At 39.0% G+C, this 22,480-nt stretch overlaps 1 protein-coding gene across 19 annotated transcripts in view; it reads left to right on the forward strand.

Annotated features, from left to right (window-relative positions):
• tcf7l2 (transcription factor 7 like 2) overlaps window positions 1-22,480 on the forward strand; it is a 142,351-nt gene that overhangs the window by 12,016 nt on the left and 107,855 nt on the right. For 11 of the 19 annotated variants that reach the window (XM_087792761.1, XM_087792760.1, XM_087792762.1 and 8 more), the window contains exons 4-5: window positions 13,175-13,276; window positions 18,171-18,230. The exons of 3 other annotated variants lie outside the window; for them this stretch is intronic. In XM_087792761.1, the coding sequence (XP_087648887.1) occupies window positions 13,175-13,276; window positions 18,171-18,230 (162 nt within the window). The remainder of the gene's footprint in view (window positions 1-13,174; window positions 13,277-18,170; window positions 18,231-22,480) is intronic. 5 more of the 19 variants (XM_087792770.1, XM_087792773.1, XM_087792775.1 and 2 more) reach the window with 1 other exon arrangement.

Below are 22,480 nucleotides of genomic sequence, written 5' to 3' on the forward strand. Positions count from 1 at the left end.
TGGATATTTATTTATTTGCTTTATAATTCAATGACACAACCCTCTGTTCTTTGGTGAATATTGCAGGTTTAGGTGAGTTGTATTATATTCGACATCGCTAGCCAACATGTCTAATGATCATACCGTCTGTTAGTAAGACAAGTCATAGGGCTTGAGCTTTGATTGGGAATTCAAGTTGAGCCATTTTCCAGAGGCCCCTCATTGACCATGGATCTTAGTATTTCCCCAGCTGCTGTGCAGCCGCGTGAGTGGCAGTGCCGGCACCTGTCTTTGACAAGCTTCCACATTCACACTGACTCTAGTTTCCTGAGGTCGGCTGCCTGGCTGTCAGGTGACAAATGCTAACACACATCGACTCTGACACAATGTGCAACTGCACACTGGCGATCAGAATCTATTGAACCACTTAAGTATGATTTAAGGCACTTAAAAAAGCATGTGTATCATGGCGATGTAGTCCTTACCCATGCATGTCTCACTCTGATATCTACCATGCTCTGATTCAGACTGTGGCTTGCTGCTGGAAACCAGAGTTTTCCTCAACGCCTCTCCGTGGGCCAGCAGCATGCTAACCACTGTTTTTGCATACCGCCGAGTGAGGACTGAGTGGTTCTGCCTCAGTGGGACACAAGCTCCATGGTGGATCAAAAGCATACTGGCCTTTTTTATACTACGAAAGTGATTTTTGTATATTCAACTTTGCTTATCCCTTATCTTCACTTAAGTGCCTCATAATCTTTTGCTATTATAACCGTTACTCTTACAAGTTTCCTTGTGTTCTAATTAAACATGTTTTTTATACATCATCCATACATGGGATAGAGCTTCTTACTGCTTACACCCAGAGCAATGCTAGATATGATTGGAAAAACAATATAATTGTACTATTATTTTTGTATCAATGAAGACAATCCCACAGCTCTCGTTGAAAAAACAAACAAAACTATCCTTCATGCCTGTTCAATGTCAAATTCTGTTTACCCCATAGTCTTCTACCCCTTACTTTTAGTTGAAAACGTTTTTGTACTTTATTTCGTAAGAATTTAGCAAAAAAAAAAAACGCTGTAATGTTTTAAAGTAATTGGAAAGGCCGCCTGTTAACCATCTGTCAACTTAGATGATTACTCTGTGTAATTAAAAGTCTGACCTTGTGACTATGCCAAGTGCCAACTAACACAAAAGAGTCAAGATATCTTGTCTAAAAATTGGGAGTGGCGTTTTTACTGTTGATTCAAGTTATTCTCTTTGTCTCAGGTGGTGGTCCTCTCACCACAGATTCATTCTCAATGCCATGTTGGTCTTTGCACAATTGAGTGAACTAGAGTCGAAAAATCACTGAGCCTCAGACAATTTTAGGATTGGAAGCTTTCCTCATTGTAGTCTGTGTGATCCCTGTGTGCATGTGGTGTAACCAGGAGAGTGCTGGGGCTTGTGTTTTGTGCGTACCATTAGGGTCACGACAGACTGTGAGGAGACTGCTTTTTATTTCTGCCTGGACTCTTTGGGTTTGCCATGATTTCCGTTTCCCCTAAACACCTCCGCCATGTTGTGGTGAAGGGATCTGCTTAGACTTGTTTATATATATAACGCAATTGCACGCCTAGTTATAAACTAGCAAAGTTTATCTCCCTATTATGACATTTAGTATAGTGTGAAGTGTTGACGTTGTGTGTGTCAGGGCTTGCAACACTTTTGCCCAGGAAAAGCTCTGCCTTCTTTGCCTGCAAACAAAAATAACCATTTTAATTACGGTGGTTGTGCCCTGTTCTAGCCGCAGCATGGCTCACAGAACTCTAGCTGAGGTGACACTGGCTACTATGGTGAGAGTTTAACCAACCTTTTGGCTGATTATAGGTTAGGGGGAGCGAGGAAAGTGAAATGGTGGTGGTGGGGGGTGCTTGAACCTATCTGAGGTACGACTCTGATTAGGAATAAGTGGCTGGAGTCTGTATTTAATTTTGCATCTCATGCCATTATATATTTAGAAGTTAAGGCAAGCTCTTTAGAAAGCTGCTGGTCATTTTTAAAATTTGAAATATTCGTTTTAAAGCATTGGTTGGTTGATGGTTGATTAAAGCGACATTCAGAAGATAATATCCTAACCTAAAATTTGTGACCTCTAAATGCTTCTAAAATATCACCTGTGGTAAAGACCATTACCAGCTATATACACATGAACTCCAACATCTAGTGAAAAAAAATGCGAGATAAGAGAAGCACATGAAGTTGTTTCAAGACAAATTTTAGATTGAGTTATTGGATGTATATGTTGGATCTCTTTAGTTTTCTGTTACCACAAAAATGTGGTAGATTTTATTTATTTGTTCGAAAGACGATTGATCCATGCAAAAACAACCAAAAAGAAATTGGCTTTAGTTACATTTGTAACACCTGATCATCTATTTGTACAAACTATTAGATTAGTATTCATTTTACTAAATTATAAATAACAAAAATAAAACAGCTAGTATTCAGTTATTTTCATCACAAAATTGACCTCAACTTTCATACGTATAATATTATATATATTATTTTTAACATTATCTAAATTTAATCTTGATTTGATGAAAATTGATTTCATTTTAACATGATTTAAGGAATTGAACCTTTGACTATAAGTGTTTGAGGCAGAAATGATCTGTCCAGCATGTTTAATATTTATGTCCTTTTAACTAAGCAGGCTTTAACTTTGTATTTATGTCTTTAGCCCCTTCACCCTGTCTTGTCTCCTTAAATTCTCCCTCTCCCTCTCTCCAGCCAGGATTCAGCCTCTCTTTCATTTTCCCTCCTCAGTATGGACTCTGATTACCTCTCCAAACTGGCAATAAGTTGATTGCTTTACAGAGATGATGTAAGCCTCTGCCCAAGGGTACATCAGGTTGGATTTCTCCTGCTTTATCTTGTAAAGCCTAAATTAACAGCTGGTTTGGTTGGAGTTCTCCTGGATCTGACTAAAGGATTAAGCTTGGTTCTCATTCGAGTCAATCCAGTTTGATTTATTGCAGGTCTATCAAAAAAGATCAATGGGAGTCCTTTTGAAAGTAAATCCTTAATCGCTCTTTGCACTTGCGTGTCATCATTGTGATTTTTTTTCCCTCTCTTCTCTTGCTCACTTTCCCCCTATTCCTTTTCTCACTGCTTCATTCTTATTCCTACCTTGCACCGAATTCCTTCTGCTTCCCCCCACTCTTCTTCTTTGCCAACCCCTCTCTTTGCTCGTGATCTGCCTTGCCAGTGTTTTTTATCGTGAATTGTTTAATAGAAATCTCAGCCTGTTATCATTCAAATATCTATTGAAGTGATGGATGTAATGGTGCCATATTGGATTTGGAAATCATTCTGTGACACGAAATTAAACCAAAATCCACCAGAATATTATTCGGTCTACATATTGATAACTCTAATTATTTATTTCAGCTAGTATTCTTCTTTATATAACACATGAAAAAAAATCAAACTTGGTCCAACGATTTACAAGGTAAACACTAGTTATATCTACTCACTTGTTGACTTCCTGCAATAAAAGTCGCAGGCCCTGAATTTCCATCATTGAGTTAAAAGAGTGTAAATAACTCTGTTATGAAAGCGAATCACCAAAGATTGATACAGATATATTATCATAATAACAGAAATAATAAACATTTTACTTCTTTTGGCAATACAATTATACCTCTTTCCAATACAATCATCAAATAATTATTTTGGATCAAATTATTTGATTGTTGAAGACAATATAACAATATTCTGTCTTTCTTGTTGGTTCCAAGTGCAGGCTAGTGAAGTACTTCATGTTGACTAACAAACAGAGGTGATACAAACTCATCAATGTCAAAATCTACGATTGCGCTGCATTGGGAAAGGGGGATGTGAGGATATGTGGGAAGGATCATCTCGCTGACAGCCAGCTGGACCTCGTAATCCTCCAGCCTTGGGGAGAAGATGTGTGTGTTTGTGTGTGTTATAAGGATTTTACAATTTTAGCACACCTCTGTGCTGCTCTCTAACCCAGCTGAGTCCACAGTGTGTCTTTGAGCACCAGTGAGAACCACAATGTAACATGGGCAGTGCTCACTGTAGTTCTTGAGTGTCGTAGTGCATTTACAGTATGTCGAGATGACACAATACTCACAACCCCCTTGGTGATGGGACAAGATGGAAGTGGAAAATAACATCCTGTCTTTATAAAAGGTCCTTTGTCAGGGTTGAGAATTGATTGTAAAAAAAAAAAAAAAAAAAAAAAAAGAGATACCATTTTGATTAATGCCAAAATATGGCATGATGCCACAACTTTAACAACCATTTGAATTTTAGTGCCAGAAGGCTGATGAGTCCACACAAGCAGAAGTGATGAAACAAGTTATAACACAGGCATAGTAAGCTTGCTAACAAACTCATTAATACAATTGGAAATGGCACTACATTGTATCTCCTAGGGACTGGTTCAAATTCAATACACTGCTCTTTTTCTGTGTTTTTCTTTTGGTCTTCTATTCCTATTTTATTTAGAAAATGGATCCTATTTTTTTTTCTTATTTTCTTAATTTATTACATTGAATATCCTGTCAATCACGTTTCCTTGTGAAAAATGATAACACAATAAAACATCTAAAGGAGCAAACTAAATATTTTGAGTGACGATAAAGACATAATTTTTCAATTGCAATTCTGAAATCCTCATTGCTTTCATTTTATTTCAAGGTTAGCTGAAGTCACCAAGCTTGTGACAGGATGACTTTTATGGATCAATAAAATTGACTAATTCTTAGCTATGCTGACTGACTAATCCTTGTCCAAACAAACACTCACCATTGACAGACCATCGTGTCCAAATTTTAAGTAATCGTGACACCAGTTGATTTCATTGACAATAACTCAATGTTATGTTGGGACACACAACATAAAAAATAAAATTAAAAATGATAACGATGGCCTCATCGTCAGAGTCTTCTAAAGAATAATCCACTTTGTCTGAATCATCAACTTTGAGCAATTCTAGTAAGGCTCTCTTAAGGATCCATCTCTATTGTTTTGAATGGTTTATATGTGGTCAGCATCTATCTTGGGTCCTGATCAAGATGTCAAAGTTGTTAGTAAAATATTTAAAATGATCTGGAAATCGTCATAAAGTCAATGGAGATTACTAAAACGGCGATTGTGTCTGTTTATACCAGTTAAAGCCCTACTGTTAAATTTTGCACCAGTTGGCAAGAGACCTGTCGGTAAGGTTATCGTATGAGTCAGAAATAACCAATCGATATTTTCATCCGACCCCTCTTGTGTTTCCCTCCACACACTGGCTAACCGATGCGTTGCATCACCTCCTTGTCAGTCATTAGCCAGAAACCTTCCCATTTACCTCCTTATCATGCAACCTTTTTTTTTTTTTCCTTAGTTTCTGAGCTCAGCGCTGTTTTTGGCGTTGACGTTTGCATATATCTCGGGCTGCAAGGCTAAGAGCTTGGGACTTCCCCACGCCACACTCCTAGCCTTTGATCGCGAGCTTTGGAGGTAACATCAAACGGCGAGGCAGAGAAAGGCAGCTACTACTGTGAAGTTCAATGTTCAACTTGATGGCTTGGCTGAGGGCTTTTTTTCCCTCTCTCCTTCTCTGCCCCTCTCCCCTCCCTCGCTCTTCCCGGCTCCCTCCATCCCAGCGCGGCATCTCTCAGCTGACAAAAACACACAGATCGCAGTTGCTGTCTCTCTCTCTCCTCCACCCCATCTATCTCACTCTCCCTGCCACTGACCTCACCTCTATGAAGCCCTGTCATAATCTCTCATATACTGTACAGATCGTCTGTTTCCATCCACTGTTTAGATCTATTTCCACTCCTTAGTCCATTCACACTGGCACACTATGTGCAGCATCCTATATCGCAGCTGGTCGTGGAATACTGAGTTCAGCCCAGATGTGTTGAAAAGGTTACCAAAATAGAGCGAATATCTTACCAATGGTTCACTCTGTGTTTGACTATGCCAATTAGCACACGCGGAAGCAAACACTAAGAACATGTTTGGTTTATCATTAGCCTAGTGTGCAGGGAGGCATGCGAGCTCAAGCCCTCTTCTACCTTATCTCCATGTCAATCACAGCGTGTGTGTGAACATCAGTTGTAATGATCTCCATCCAGCCTGTCGGTGCGTGTTAGCGCCGGGCTCCCCTCGCCCCCGGAGCAAGCCATTCCCTTGCTAATAGATGCAAAATTAAGCTGATCAATAGATGGCCTTAGCTCATTATTGACACATTATAGCAGCGTGGCATTTTTGTCTAGGGGCTTCATTTCGAGCGAGCTATAGGAAAGGGAAAAAAAAAAAACCATCGTCTTTTAAGCGGCACAAGCCCTTTTTTTTTCATCACAATCTTTCAAATATACAGAGCTACTTTGTTACTGATCAGTTACTTGATGTTTTAAATGATTCTCTGGGTTAATTCTGTCTTGGCAGAAGGAATAGATGCCTCTCTGAAAACCACCGTATTAAATATTCATCAGTAATTGGCATGTGTGTTTTCAGAAACCTTGTGGACAGATCACCATGTGATTGAGCAAATTGGTAATTAAGTGTTGGAAAAGCATTTGTCTTCTTCAACCGACTCGTGCTGAATGTAGATAAAGAGGTGCTCTGTGTCAGGAAGAAGGAGGCTGAGGTGACAGGTTGTTGTGGGGGGAGATTCTTCTTGGGCCAGCTTTTTAATAAGCCCTTATTTCTTATTTATTCATTTAGCCAGTCAGTGTGGTGAAGCAGTGGCACCCTGCTGTGTGAGAGCACATGCATTTGTCTTGGGTTTTTTACGCTTCCCCTTTAGTGACATCAGAGAAAATATAGTATGTAATAATCATTCTAATAGTATCTTGGAGCCAATACTTAAAGCTTAAGGCATATGAATTAGCTTAAATTCTTATAAATATATGCCCTTTAACCACACTTGAGTAAAACTCTGGCTGTAGAATCAGACCTCATCAATATTGAGAAAGAACTGCTTCGAGGAGTGTTTGCAGGTGCAGGCAAAAAAAAACAAACGGCTGAATTTTTTTTTTTCTCTGATGCTTTTGTGAAGATTAATTGTCTCCTTCTGTCTGTTCTCAGATGCTTTCCACATATTTTCTGATTGATGACTATGTGTAGGTGGATTTGTGTGATATTGTACAGGTTTTTCAGAATATCGGAAGCCTTTGTGGAGCCTGAGTGTACACATTGTCTCCCTCTGAGGCATGTTACAGAGCTTCCATATATCCAGTCTACCGTTTAACTAATTCATAGTGAACTCTCGCAGAACAAAACCAGACACCCAACATCAAGGGCAGCGTTCAGCTTTCTTTCAGCGCAATAACAAATACGGTGTTCTCCAGCACAATGTGGGCGCTGCAATCAGCTTCTCATCTCCCTGAGCAGAGCTAAGCTGCTGTTCCCCAGTTTTTTTTCCTCTACTATTTCAATTCATCTAGTTCACGCTTATGACACGACTTGGTCCAAACAAACATTCAGTAAGCATACAACCTGCATAAGAGCACTAACGTAAGTATGATTTTTTTCATTCTGATAAAATTCTCTCTTACTGTGTCACATATTATAATTTGCATTATGTAATTTTTTTTGGTAATTTAGTATTAATTAGACCAACTTGAAATGTTTTTTCTTTTATCTCTCAGAGAATATTTTTTGATACTTGGTAAAACAAATAACGTCTATCGCCGACATAGGCCCCTATTGAAAAATATATGCAGTAATTGTAATTGAAGAAAGAAGGGCAATGGTTCAGAGGGGAGCTCCTTAAATAATGTGCCAAACAGAACTGAACATCTGGCTGTAATACCCGTACATAGTAGAGTCCTGGTTATTCCACACTCTTCCATTATCTTGCATTTTTTATATTATTGAACTTTTTTTTTTTGGTATGCATTGATAATATATTGACAATAGATTTCCCTCAACTATAACAACAAGGGGCTAATTTTCTCACAAATTGTCAAATTAATTATAATAAAACAAAACATAAAAATAGACTATCTATCTAATATCTATTACTATCTGATAGAATCAGTGTGAAGTCTTCCTCTCCAAGATGCTGTAAGTCTCTTATCATGACAATGTTTTGAACGTATTACTTTATTAAGTTTCCCCCTGTCTGAAATCACAGCGAACGAGACACTACAAGAGCAGAGTCCATTAAAAGCCCGGTAGCTAGAAGAAGAATAAATAAGCTTTTTATGGCCTTGCTTTGTTTAGTGATTCTGGCGATACAATTTGTGTTTATTTCTGGTCATTTACGCCTAACCTAATTTACTAACCTATTGTAATTATAAAAATAACAAATGACAACAGTATATTTTGTATACTCTCATATAGCATACAAGTAATACTATTTTGGTAAGATAGCTGCACAAATGTTGTTTTTGTTGATATTGAAAGTCCATAAGATTGAAGAAAAGCTTGAGTAACCCTCTGAAGCAGCTGAAACACCTGAAAGGAGAGGCATTGCTAAGAGTTTGATGCTAAAGGTGCCAGAGCACCTGTTCATTAGTGCGACTGATGGTAGACTCGCCAGCTCCTGCTGGCCTTCACCCTCCCCGCCACTATTTATAGAGCAGCCAAGAGATACTCTTAATGACACAGGGAGAGGGACAGTAGGAGACGGGGAGGGTTGCAAAAGTCAGAAATGGAAAGCTGTTTACTTCCTTTGGCTTGTTTGGAAGTTTTTAGATGGCAATCATGTCACCATCTCGGTTCCTTGAAGAATACTGTTTGGGTAGCCATGTGTCTCTAATCTTTGTTTTTGTCTGTCTAGATGTCAATATAATTGAGGGGATATAACTTTTTTTTTATGTACAAAGGTTGACTCTGTTGTATTGTTTCGGAAATATCTTGAAAAGTGTTGGTCAATCAGTGATTTTTCTTCTTGTCCACACCTGCTAAGTAAACAGAGTGGTGTTCATGTGCCTCTAATAAACTCTTGGTTTTGAAATGTTTTACCCAAACAAGCTGTGATATAAGTAAATTCTATATAACAAAGATGGGGATGTTACTGTTCCTCGACAGAGAAGAGATTGTTGATAGAGGCTTTGTTTGATTTATTTGTCTATGTTTTTACAAACTGAGTAGAACTTTTATCATCGTATCAATGTGTAACAAAATCAATTTATTATGTCTGCTCATTGAAGTAATCATTGGAGTGTTCAGAGTTCAGAGGTTTTATTTAAAAAGTTTCATAGAGTGGTCATCAGATCATTTTATCTTGATATGACAAAGAAAAGTCACATTTTCCCCCAGATTCATACAGAACTAAAGAAGGGCAAAGCTTGGATCCGGTCAGCAACCTTGATACTGCAGAGGCCAGTAGAACCTCCAAGCGGTTCTGGCTTAAAAAAAAAATCTAGGCTCAGCGGACCATTTCCTGCCCTAGGGCACAGAAACCCCAGGCCAGCCCACATTCTACTTTTATTTTCCTGGTTGCAAAATGCCTCTGGCTATCAGAGCAGGTGTGATTGTGTGTGTATGTGTGTTTTAAAAAAAAAAATTTACTCATAAAATGTGCATTAGAAGCAAAGCAGCTGTGATGAGGCTTTACATCCGGGCAATTTGACTGGTTTTGTTCTGCTACCCATGTTGTTTTGAAGAATGCTACTCCACTTCTCTTGACAGAAGGATTTAAAGAGAAAGCTTGGTCTTCTTCAATTAAATGACCCCTCCTTAACAACATGTTTTTGCAGCTTCTTGTCACTGAGAAGTCTTTCAACACCCCCAATAACAGATCAAGAGCACACATGCTTGTTTGCATAGGCATATCGTTGTAGTTACACTGGATGAACTAATCCTTTAAGCTCAACAAGATTTGAATCCGCTCCTTTTACCATCTTGATCATTTCAGACTATAATAAAGCTCTTTACAGCTGCCTGATTGGTTTAATCTGCAAGCTGTCAACCTCATCTCTGCTGCCAGAGGAGCCTGTAGCCTGGACCCTTTTTAAAATGTTCCTGTTTAGGTGTGCACTTCGCAAATGCAAGGGTCATTTGACATCCCATGTTGTGTGTAAAAACATTGTGTTGTGCTGTGACACACTCTCACCAAAGATGGATTACTAATCGTCTGGACTGTGTAGAGCAACACAAAGTATCCATATGTCCACTCTCGATCCTTCTGTCTCCTGTCCTTTTTTTCTGTTTGATCCCTCAGCAGAGCTTGGCCATTGGTCCAATTGATAATGCTTCAAAGTAGAACGTCTGTGGCCCACCATATTGAGGATATTTTTGGTGGATTGATTGCTCCAAGTCCAACTCGCCCTTGGCCTTTTTGCTTTGATAATACATTCGATCAAATTGTAGACCAATAGCAGAACTGTATTATATAAGCACCATAAATATCTTAATATGATTCATATTATTAATATCTATTGACATTTGATTGATTTTGAATAGTTATTAGATGTTTGTTTTATTTGTTGACACTGGATTTATAACTGGAAACATGCTGACGCATTTTCTGAATGAGGATAACAAATGACTCATTCGCCAAACATCTCTAATTAGTTTCTAATTTGTAATTTAAAATTGACATATCCTTATGTTTTTGTTGTTTTATTAAATTAATTGACCCTAAAGTGCTACATTTTATCACTAAATATACCATAGGATAACAAAACTGCCTTGACTTTGATCGACATTCCATTGTTCATTGATCAGGCTGAAGAGAGAAACTGAAAATTAGGAGGGTGAGAGTGAGAGTTCATCCCTCTTTTAGGATTTAGAGAACTCTCTTGTCTTTCACTTCATCAGAGACAATTGAGTCATTCAGCTGCAATTGTGAGGCTGGCAGGACGGAGAGGCGCAGGGCAGGGGATGAGGACTTAAGAGGCGGTGGGGGCTGTTGGGAGGCTGAAACGAAAACTCTGCTGAACAACCCACAGCTAAAGCACAACCACTGGTGTCTCCTCCTGGGAGGGGGTTCTTTGAAAGAAAACAAAAAAAACCCAAAAACCAGGCTGGTTAGTGTTTATGTATGTGGTAGGTAGAGAGGAGCAGAGAGTTATCCTGCAACTCCACAGCAATTTGTCACATTGGAATGGCTCTTGAGTTACCCGGGGGGCCCCCCTCATAGCTGGAGAGTTTTCAGGTCAGAGAGTGGGGAACGGGAAGGGGCAGTGCAGCAAAGCAGGGTCAGGGGTCATGGCCTACTCAAGCCCAGGCAGTACGTCCGTTAGCGAGGAAGCCAGGTGGGTTAGGGGAAGTGGGCCACGGAGGGGGTTGTGAGAAAGCTCTTGGTCCTTGCCAGGGCTGTGTTTTCCTTGGCATGCTTGTAAAACCTACTGCAGAGATTAGTGTTTGTGAGAACATTTGTAATAGCTGGACTGTATTGGAGTCACTTGTTCGGACGTCCACTGCGTTCATCTCCTGCGGGGACTGTCTTTGTTTCTGCGTCTATATGCCAGACTGAAAGATGTCGCCTTCTTGTCTTCAGAAAGACCTGTTGGTTGACCCCACCAGTGGCTGCAGCTGTAAATATTTGAAAGTGTCAAGCAAACGTGCACATGTGTTGGCAGGGCTTTTTCCTGGGTGGGTTTAGAACTATAACATATTACCTGCCCATTTCTTTATGCCTATAAAAGACCCTCTTCAATACACACAAGTTTTATGAGTCTGTTTTTGTTGTGACCATTTTTCCATAAATCATCCCCAAGGTGCTCTATACATGTTGTGAACAGGACTTTATCCACACCAACCTTTCTCATCTCCAAACTCTTTCCATAAAGTTGGTAGCACTGAATTATCCAAAACCTCTTATTATGCTGAAGCATTCAGAGTTCCTTTCACTGGAACTTAGCAGCCAAGCCGTGCTCCTGCAAAACAAAGAAAAGGAAGAAGCATGATTCGTCACTCCAGACAGCGTGTCTCCACCACTCTGGGGTCCAGTTGTGGCGGGCTTTACACCACAGCATCCGACACTTTTTGATGTATGTCTTGGATGCAGCTGCTCAGCCATGAAAAGCCATTTAATGAGCCTCTTTGCACATTGTTTCTGAGCTAATATAAGGCCACATGAAGTTTGGAGGTCTTTAACGATGACCCTGTAGAAAGTTGGCAACTTCTACACCCTTTTGACACATTCTGCTGACCCATCTCCTTCAGTTTACGTAGCCTATCACTTTGTTGCTGTATTGCTGTAAGTCTCATTGCCTTCCACTCATAGTTGGCTGAATATTTCGGACAGAATATCACAACTGGACTTGATGCATAGGTGGCTTTCTATCACAGTACCACCCTGGAATTCACAGATCGCCTGAGAGCAACGTATTCTTTCACATTCTTTCTCATACATATATTCAACCATTATTCTGATTTTTGGAAACTGAGGTTACATTTGTTGTATTTTTTTTTTTGTTGTGGTACAAAACCAGGTTGGACTAAATGTTTTTTGTGACTTAAGTTTGTAATCAGGGTAAACTAATAATACTAATGAAAAAGCTGAATGTTGATTTCAAATTTGGCTAAAAGAAGATTCAGCAGAACCTGGAGAAGTTATCTCGTAATGGTATTTTCCCAAAGGAGCTGGAAGAGGTTTCTACGGAAAGGGAAATCTGGACTGTTGACAGCAATTAATAAATGAGCTATTTATATGTGCTACATAGCTATCACCTATGTATTTTATTAGACACTGAACACTCAATACATGTGATATACAAGACATTGACACTACATACTAATTGCTGTAAAATCACAGAAAAGACCCATATTAAAATCGTCATCGTTTCTAGTTATATCTGCAAGACTGAGTCAATCATTTATGGAATTAAACAGGAGGTCTATCCTCAGAGGAGTGTGTTGAGACGCTACGTTGCAACCTGTTTATGGTTCCAATAAAAGTAATTTATGACATTTTGTCATCTCTAGCTTGATCATGTACTGTACTTACAGTGTCTGACCTTCGACCTGTACTGTTGTCAGTTAAATAATTTCTTTTAATTAAGACTATGGTTAAAATAACACAATAAAATGAGGCCACCCTGAATCCATCCATCATACTTTTGTCTTAATTTAGTTTCATGTCTTTAAACTGCCATCAAGAAATGTCCCCTTCCCCTTTGTGTCTTATTATTCATATGTTCTGTTTTGGTTTTTGATTTCTGCATTGTTAACATGTTTCTTTTCTTTCTTTCCATTGTGTTTCCTTTCTACCATTCAGTACCTACAGATGAAATGGCCCCTGCTAGATGTTCAACAAGGAGGTCTTCAAAGTAGACAAGCACTTAAAGATGCCAGGTCCCCATCACCGGCACACATCGTTGTAAGTAGCCCTATACTCAGTATTTTATTTTTTTCATCACTGACTGAAGTCAAAATAATGTCTTCTGTCTGTCTCTTATCCATCTTGGCGCTTTCTATTTGGTTATTGTGCTTGTCACTCTCAATGGCTAATTTGACGGATGGAATTGATCTGTTTGCAATTGTTTTTATTTGATGACGGAATGTTTTCTTAGTTGTGCTTCTGTCAGAAGAAAGAGCTAATGTAGCTGTTATGTTTGGTGCTAAAAAGCAACCTGGAGAAATGACCAAACCCTGTTTAAAGCTTCTTAAATGTGTCTGCTAATAGGAAAAGAAGATCCTCAATTTCTTGTTTATAGGAATACTGATGCTTTATCTAACTGCTTTTGAGTGAAGTGCTGGTGTTCCTTCCACATTGATTACCCCCCACTCTGGAGTTGGAGGAACATTCGGACAGTTGTTTTAGAGAGTTGGCTGGACAGCTACAGGGGCATAGTCAGTGTATATACAAAACAGAGCCTCCTTCTCCTCAGGCATGCAAATATCTAAGAGGCTGAAAGCTCATGAAGCAAGAGTTGAATGTGAACTTAACATTTTGCTAGAGGCAGAAAGTTTTCAAGAGGTCACTGGAAAGGTTGAGCTTTGGGAGGTATTTGTTCGTGGTCACAAGGTCAGTGAGCCAAGAAAATCAATGAGCGGCTAGTGAGCAGAATTAGCGAGGTGACCAGGAATGCCTGGAGCTGTTATTGGCACTCTGAATTTGTCTTGTTTTGAGTTATACATCTACTGCCGGTTGTTGTGAGAATGAAAAAGAAAAAAAACACATCATTGTTCTGCAATTGATGGCTAAGTTCAGTTATTGCTGTTGTGTTTTCAAAACAAGCTTCTGTAAATATTCTGTAAATGCAGTCTTTGACCATATACAGTATATGCTTAATAACTGGCAATATATGTGGGCAGGTATAGAAGACAGAGTTGGGCAGCTCAAAGAATGGTAAAAAACATCAGTACCAGTTAGTAGTTAGTGTGACTGGTAAAAACAGCTCAACCTCTTTGTCGGACATGGATTTCAATCATTTTCAGCAGATTTTTTTGTGTGAAACGGTAATGGATTGATAATAAAAATGCAGCGTGAACGCAATGTGGACTTGAGAGTTTAATTAACTTTATTTTCCTTCAGTGTTTAGGACAATGCCAGTGCCACTCAATTGCTTTTGTAATTAGTCCTAACAGTGGTAAAGAAAAGGGGCTTATATTGTTATCATTTTGGTCATATTGCCTAGACCCGCTGTGATCAGTTTGATAGGAGTACACATGCTACTGAGATCAGAGGTGTTGCAGCATTGCCGCACAGGCTCACAACTTGCTGTTCGCACTCGTGATGAAATTGAACGTGAAATGCTCCTAGTATTGTTGGCGCTGCTTCCATCCTGCTCTGCCATCCACCTCTGACTGAGAAGGAAGTGGGATTGAATGTTTCCCTGGTTTGCATCATACTGCCTTGTCGTTCATAAAGAGGAGACTGATTATTTTGGACAGCAGCAGGAATGCCAATCCGAACCCCACACTGGCTCCCACCAGTGTCACTCAATCAATTAAGCTTCTCTTTTTATAAAGGAGGATGGCATTGTGCATTCAAACTGCAAATCGATACACTTGGCTCCAGACAGTAGTTACTGTTTTGTTAACCCTAGCTGACAAATTGTAATTATGGATGTTTCACAACGTTTCATGTAAAGTGACCTCTCGCAGGCTGGTCTTTTTAAGGCCGCACTGCATGCTCCTGTGTACAAGGCTGTTAAAGAGGGCCACACAGTGCCTGTTTGAAGTGCCTGACCACCCTGCAGGCGGCCCCCAAAACCCACTGCCAACTGAACCTTTAAGCCATTGGCTGAAAATGATAAAAATGTCATGCTTGTATTGATGTGTATTTTTCAGTGGAAAAAGGAAGAAAAAGCATAGTTTTTGATCTCTGATATTTCTGTTGTTTATTCAACATTGTTTTTGGTTGCCAAGTGACACCTTTGGACACATTTATTTTGATCTCACTGATGGTCCAGTGGTTGTGTTGCTGCACCTGCAGTATTTTCTTTTTGTAAAGCAGCTGAAGTAATAATTATAACATCTCAAGACCAAACTAGATATTGATTCCTATTAAAATGCAGCCAATTTAGATTCAGCTTTCCCATTTTATGCTAGTGTATCCTTTGAAAAAACACTATATTCTGATATATATTCTAATCTGAACATATGTCATTATTAATGTTATTTAAAGTTCTCCATATTACAATTCATCTGGTGCAGTATTAGTTAAAAAGTTGTTTAAATTGTTGTCATCGGTTATCTTTGTCTGGTACGGAGCATTGCAATTGAATTGTGTTTTTTAAAATGCCATTCTGGGAATTGGGGCAGAAACGTGCACATGTCAAGAATATATACTCACACGCACACACAGTCTTAGCGTCTCAAGCCCAGTCCCAGATTAAACAATGTCCCCATTGTTTCCGTGCTTTCACCGACAGCAGGGGATGGCTGGAGTATTAACCATTTCCAGACTGTTTCTTACAGTGTGTTTACGCCTGTGTGCGTGCTTGTCTGAGAGTGTGCACATGTGCATGTGTGTTAGAGAATCCACGACTGAAAAAGGGAGGGAAGTTTGCCCAGGTAACTAAGGAATAGGAAGTGATGGAATTTTGACCAGACCTCCGACTTGAATCTTTGTTACCAGTCAACATCCCTTTTGACATTGCGTGAAGATGGTGTCCTTAAAAACCTAAGAGAATGGACCTGTTTGTAATATCATTTGAATAAAAGAAACAATACAGAGGTATTTCATGGCTAATTGTATGTAAAGGATTAACCACAATGACCATAAGGATTCTTTCAATGGGCCAATGGCTTGGATCACATTCACATTCACAACTCCTTTACACTGATTCTGTCCATTCTGGGAAAGTGGGGATAAAGGATGCTTCCTGTGGGTTGAATGGGCCATGCACCTGGACTAAGCAGACAATTGCAGGAGACTCTGGGAGGCCTGGCTGCCTCTGCTGTTAATGAGCAAACCCTGTGGTCAGCCACAGCCACCCACACACTGCTCTTAGGACTTTACCTACAAAACTTTCACTGTTGTAACTTTGGGGAATCATTTGCTGCCCTCTATTTCTATAACAATACCTTGACAAATAGGCTTTTCCCCTCTTGTCTGTTTCATTTGCTGTGTGTCTACAAAAGTCGAAGCTATGAGTTGACCAGAATAAAAACAGATTTCAATTAGTCACATTGTTGCTCTATGACAATTATTAAAATGCTAAACCACAAACATGCATGTTCATACCGTTCATGAAAATGTTGAATAGCCAACTTAAAGATTTATAAACATGTTGCCATAAAATGGACCTGTCCTGTTTTAAAATGGTAGCAAAATGACTGTAGGTTTCCTACGGTAATGTAGTTTTGTGCCTACATTATATCCTGCACATGTTTTGTACAAAGAATTTTCTAGCACTTTAATATAAGTGGGCTGCAACAGAATATCCTTTGCTGCCTAGAAATGGTAAGTAAGTATTATTTGTAAAAGTGCATTTAATCAACATCTTATTGAAAAAACATTACATTGTTGTATCATACTACAAAAAAAACGACATAAAGAAAAGAGAATTAGAAGCCTCCGGACTAATTATACATGGTCTGTACAATTTTACAGTATTTTAGAAACCGCTTGCTAATAATGGAAGCAAAGAAGTTATTGAACCGTACGTTCAATAAAACATTTCATTCATTTATTGTCAACTGCTCAACGTCCTCTTTGTGTTGCAGTCATAAGCAATTAATACCAACAATGGCCAAAACGTTTACATGTGACCAGATATCTATTGAATTAAGAAAAAATACCCTAAAAGAAGGTCCACAGATTTCAACTTAAGAACCATATTAAGTGCTGCGGCAGATTTGGTGAACTGTAAGCTGGAAGGGTCGTTTCTTCCATCCCTCCCTCCCATGTCCCGTCTACACAAGACGTTTGTTCAAGGGGTCATGCTTACATCATCAACTTGGTCCAAAGTGTGACGGAGTCGAGACATGGCGTCAGGCTCTAGAGCTGTGACAATGAGAATGAGAGCACCTCAGTCATTGTGTGTGTTCAGCAGTCTGGACGGCAGCAGGATCCCACAGACAATTCACTCTAGTGTTTGCTTAGTCAGCAACAACGCCGTAAAGCATGTTGAAGTTCTTCTCCCGCTCCTTATATCTTCTTTGTGGAACAATTTCATGTAAATATGCATAAATATATGAATTGGATGTGAAAAAAGACCAAATATTGCTTACGTTTCTCCTTTGTAAAAAAAAATGTATTTGTGACAATACAAGCCTTTCCTGTTGTCTTTGTGTGTGACCAGCTGAAGGGACATGTTGTTTCTTTGCCCTCCATGGTATTTGTATAATCATTTGTAGATGTTTTTATAGACATGCAGCGATGGATCCGCAATTTTTAGACAACTAGATTAGTCATTCATCACATTAATAATAAATGCTGCAATCAGGATCTGTTACTTCGGTACAGACAGCTGTTCTCTGCAACATACTGCTTAGAAAATCTTTTGTGTCTCAGAAGCTTTATAAATAATATCTACTGTAGTTGCTAGTTAATAACAAATGGCATTAGTCTGCCAATCACTCATGTAAATTGAACTTTAAATCTTTAATATTATTATTATTAACTTTTTAATATTTATGCCATTGTGTGTGTGTATATACAATATAATATACTAAACATATAGTCAAGCAGGGAAACAATACCAGCAGTAGTACAGTTTGAGTGTGTGTGTCTTTGTCTGTGTGTACATTTGAGTGAAAGAGAGCAATGTGGCCAGCTGATACAAGTGTGTGACTTGGGAACATCCATCTTTGCCTTGCAGGGGCCCTTCTGCTGGGAATTCCCTGGACAGTCAGATCTGAACCTTCACCAATTTCATTTGGTGAGAGACCTTTGAATTCCAACAATATTATAATGGATTTTGTACTTGATCAAACACTATTTAATCCATGCTTATTGGTAAGAAACTGACAAATTTTGTTTCAATTAATGATTTGTTGTGATTTCTGTTACTGCTTTGACGCTAAAAGGCTTTTTGCTTGACGCAACTGATGGACCGTTGTCCTTTCTGCTACAATTCATTTGATACAGGAGGGAACTCAGACATTAAAAAAAAAAAAGCATTTTTAGCTTTTGGAGGGGTTTTTGAAGCTAATTATTACAACATGTTCAGGATATTTATTTTAGATAATATTTTAGTAGTGTGTTTAATATGATACTTTTCTAATCAACAACATGATTGATCGACCTTTGTCTATTCATGAAGGAGGCTATTGTAATGTCAGTGTTTCACTGTAACTCATGTTCACAACACATATGAAAATTCTGTGTTGGATAAGTTTCACATTAGCTCTGTGTTGTCCCAATCAAAATGTTTGATCATAGAAAAAAGGTGTTAATTGGATATTATTAAAGGGAGGGCAAGCCGTTGAAAGTAAAAAAGAAAAAACAACCAAAGAAAGAAAATGGGATAAGATGTTCAAACAGATAATAATGTGCCTGCTGCTTTCAGGGGGAAAAAACATTCCTTTACTTGTCATACATCTGCCGTCCTCCTCCTTTCTCTAGTGCCTTTGCTAGAACTTGTTTGACAAGGTCTGTCAAAATCATGTCTGGGTGTGGCTGTCCGTCTTTCTGCGTGTGTGCATGTGTGTGTCTTTTAAACACACTGTCTACACCACAATATTAGTTGCGTGTAATGTATGCCATAACTATCGCAAGATTGGACACAGAGTTGGGTTATGTAAGTTCAAAGCCGTCTTCAACTTATTGACCAAAATACCATATGTCACTATAATTACTAACATGCTTGTGGCATGAGGATTCTGTTACGGGAAAATGACATTTTGTCAATCATAAATGTATATAATTGTTAGCCAAGTCCTCACTGTTTAAGCCTTTATACAATACTTTTTTCTGTTTTTGGGGGGTAAATAAAAGCCATAGTTCCTAACCTAAGAATTGAATTAAGTAACAATATTAATACGATTAGTTAAGCAGAGTGTTTAGGCTCAAAATGTTCTGAACAATTAAAGTTTTTATAGCATCATTTTGCTCTTTACTCTTCCACTGTTCTGTACGACAAGTCAAATAATAATAGTAGCCGCCCACCCCCTTGTTTGCAGATCTGTTCTCAATCTGAATAGGCCCTTGGGGTAGTATTTTAATAAAGACTAATGAATATTTTAAGAAAGTGCCACTGCTCAGACAATACATACAAATATGTTCTGTATTTCAATAGATCTCATCATGGTGGTTCATTGTTCATAGTAATTCAAGATAAAATTAAAACACTGCTGTAGGACTTTAAGGGTAGATATACCTTATGTATTGGATTTTTTTTATTTTTTAATCTGATTCAGTAGGTTAGATTTGAGTCAAAATAGGTTCATTCTGTCTGTACTCAGGGCAATACAAGAAAACGAGAATTAAAGACATTTGCCTAAAAAACAACTAGCATTTTGGGGCATATTATCCAACACAGACATGTTTGGACGACTTGTTGATGTTCAGCAATGCTGGGGTATTCCTGAAAGCAGTTTTATTCAACTTATCATTAGTATCACTTAAAACAGGATCGGGCTTCCTCAGGAGTTTGCAGGCGTAAACAGTGTGTTTTATTTCCGTGTTATTTAGCATTGTCCTCCGTCACCTTCTCCATGTTTTCTAAGAAGCCTTTTTTAGTTTGTCGGGCCAGCCTGAACAAGAATAACCTCCCCAATTTATTTGGTTTTGTTCCTCTCGGCAGATTCAATGAAGACCTATCTGAACTCCCCTCGGATTTGCTCCGGTTTTGATGTGCACGTTGTTATTTTTTTACGCTTCATCTTCCAAGGCTGTGTAGTCGAGTATGTCTAAGGCCCCGATTTACGGCCGAAAAAAGCATTACGGAGAAAAAATAGTCTAATTTCCACTCTGCTCCATTTTTACTTTTTTTCTTGGTGCAGTTGCAGGAAGTTCTTCCAAGAGGTGATCTGACTGCACTAGTGTACTGTCACAGGTGGACTATTGACAAACTTTTTTAGAGAGGGTCACCATGTTTTATTAGTAGACTGCTTAAACAGTCAGGTGAAAAGTGGTACCAGCTGAATTCGAAACAACAAATTACAAACCCTCACTTAACGTGGTGTGCGGCATGAAGGAGAAAAGCCCCATTCTGAGCTTTTTTTTCTTTTAGCAGAAGAAGTCTTGATGAGTGTGTTTCAGCACCGTTTCTCATCAGCAATATTGGTCCGAGAAGCTCAGTGGTGGTCAGCTATTGTGAACACTGCTAGGAAATGCATGCTGGGAAAAAAATAAACACGCCTGTCACCAAGTTCGGAGGAATCCTTAGTGCAGTGTTACTGTCAAAAAGCAGCTTCCATTTCATACATTATTAACACTACCTAAATGCATTATTTGTGTATTTATTCATTCATTTGTCTTGTTAACATCCTCCCAGGGTAGGATAAACAGCACGGCCAGACTGGCTGTGTGACAGTTGAAGGCGAGATTTGAATAAAATGCCTGCTATTGTGATTGGAGCTAGACAGGAGTGGATTTTGTGGACAGACTTCTTCTCCAGGCTCATTAAGGGACAGTAGGCGATGATGTCGAATCTGCACACTTTACCGTCCTGCCTCTTTCTTTGAACAGCATCGGCCTCTTATCTGCAACATGCTCTGTTCCTCCATAACAAGACGATCCCACGCCCATGCATGCACACGCTCTGTCTGTCTTGCTTTTTGCACACACTTATTCTGCTTGTGCACACACACACACACGCATATAGTTTCTTAAAGCTGACAAACTGGAGAATGTGGCTTGTCCACAGAAATGTGCCTGCTCTTTGTTGTGATTTTCTGCTATTCTATTGGGGGAAATTTCCAGAGTGTCTCTTTATTCTCCTGCTTAGACATCTTAAATGAATGCTGTAATTGAAACTTTAGGCAGTGTCTCCATCTTGCGCTGGAATAGCAGATAAGTGAGTGGCTGGTGAGGCCGAGGCTGGGCTGATCGGTACGGAGTGAAGTTTGCTTACATCAGAAAAAGACCTGTCTTTACCAGGATGAAAGATAACATCCACCCTGCACATGTGTAGGCAAATACTGATCCCTATTATTATACAGTATACTATATTGTATTTTTTTCACATGTAAACAATTTTTAATCAAACGATTTTTCCTAACATCTACAACAAACAAAAATAAATACATTTCTGAATTAGAATTCTGCATCAGTATCTGCTGCTGGGAGCTTGGGATGCTAATGCAGTCACAGAAAGGAAAGTGCTAGTCCATCGAACAATTAAAAAAAAAAAAAAAAATAACCCAGTGTAACATGGAATCACTTAAAGGACAGACCTTCCTGTGTCTGTGGTTACAAATGATGTTATTTTTACAAGCTATAAACACTAAAGAATAAGCTGCTGCCATCATCTTATTTTATGTTGTTTCTTAATTTAATTTTCTTCAAGAACTTGAGACCTTGATTCCCAACTTAATTTAACTTTTATAAATTGTGTTGTGTAGAAGCACAATAAAACTGTTTAATATTCTGAGTGGCTAGATTTGGTCGTAGCTGTCATTGCTAGTGCACATTTTTCAAAATGGCCTGCTAAGTTGTTACTAAAGTGCTCGCCTTAATGCAAATGGAGAATGTCCTGATCAGTACAGGTGTATCCCTGAATGGCCGTCTCCCTCCCTGAAATTTTAATTGTATCTCCTCAGAACCCTTGGTATGAGCAAAATGGGGCAAGGCAGATGGGTGCACATCAAAGAGTACCCCCCTTGTCTTACAAGTCAGCTGTCTCTTTAGAGCATCGCAGTCTTTCGCAGAAGAGGGAATCGGAGAGGTGTTGTGTGAATTGGAGGCTTTAATGATTTTGACGGGCTAATTGTAGCCCCCAGTGGACACCGGTTCACATCACAGAGGGTCGAAGAGAACCGAGAGAATCTTTACCATCTTTTCTGACCAGCTCTGGAATCTATCGGGTTTTTCTTCACGAGGAAGATATTTGAAATATACTATTGGTCCTCCCTGGGGATCCTTCTATTATTTCACTGCACATTCCATTGTAACTGCACCCATTAAACTATAGTGTTTCACCTTCACAGTGTTAGCAGTTTAATTTCTAAGTTCAAACCAGTCCAT

This window comes from Callionymus lyra, chromosome 6 (assembly GCF_982586985.1).
Source record: "Callionymus lyra chromosome 6, fCalLyr1.hap1.1, whole genome shotgun sequence".
NCBI classification, from domain to species: domain Eukaryota; kingdom Metazoa; phylum Chordata; class Actinopteri; order Syngnathiformes; family Callionymidae; genus Callionymus; species Callionymus lyra.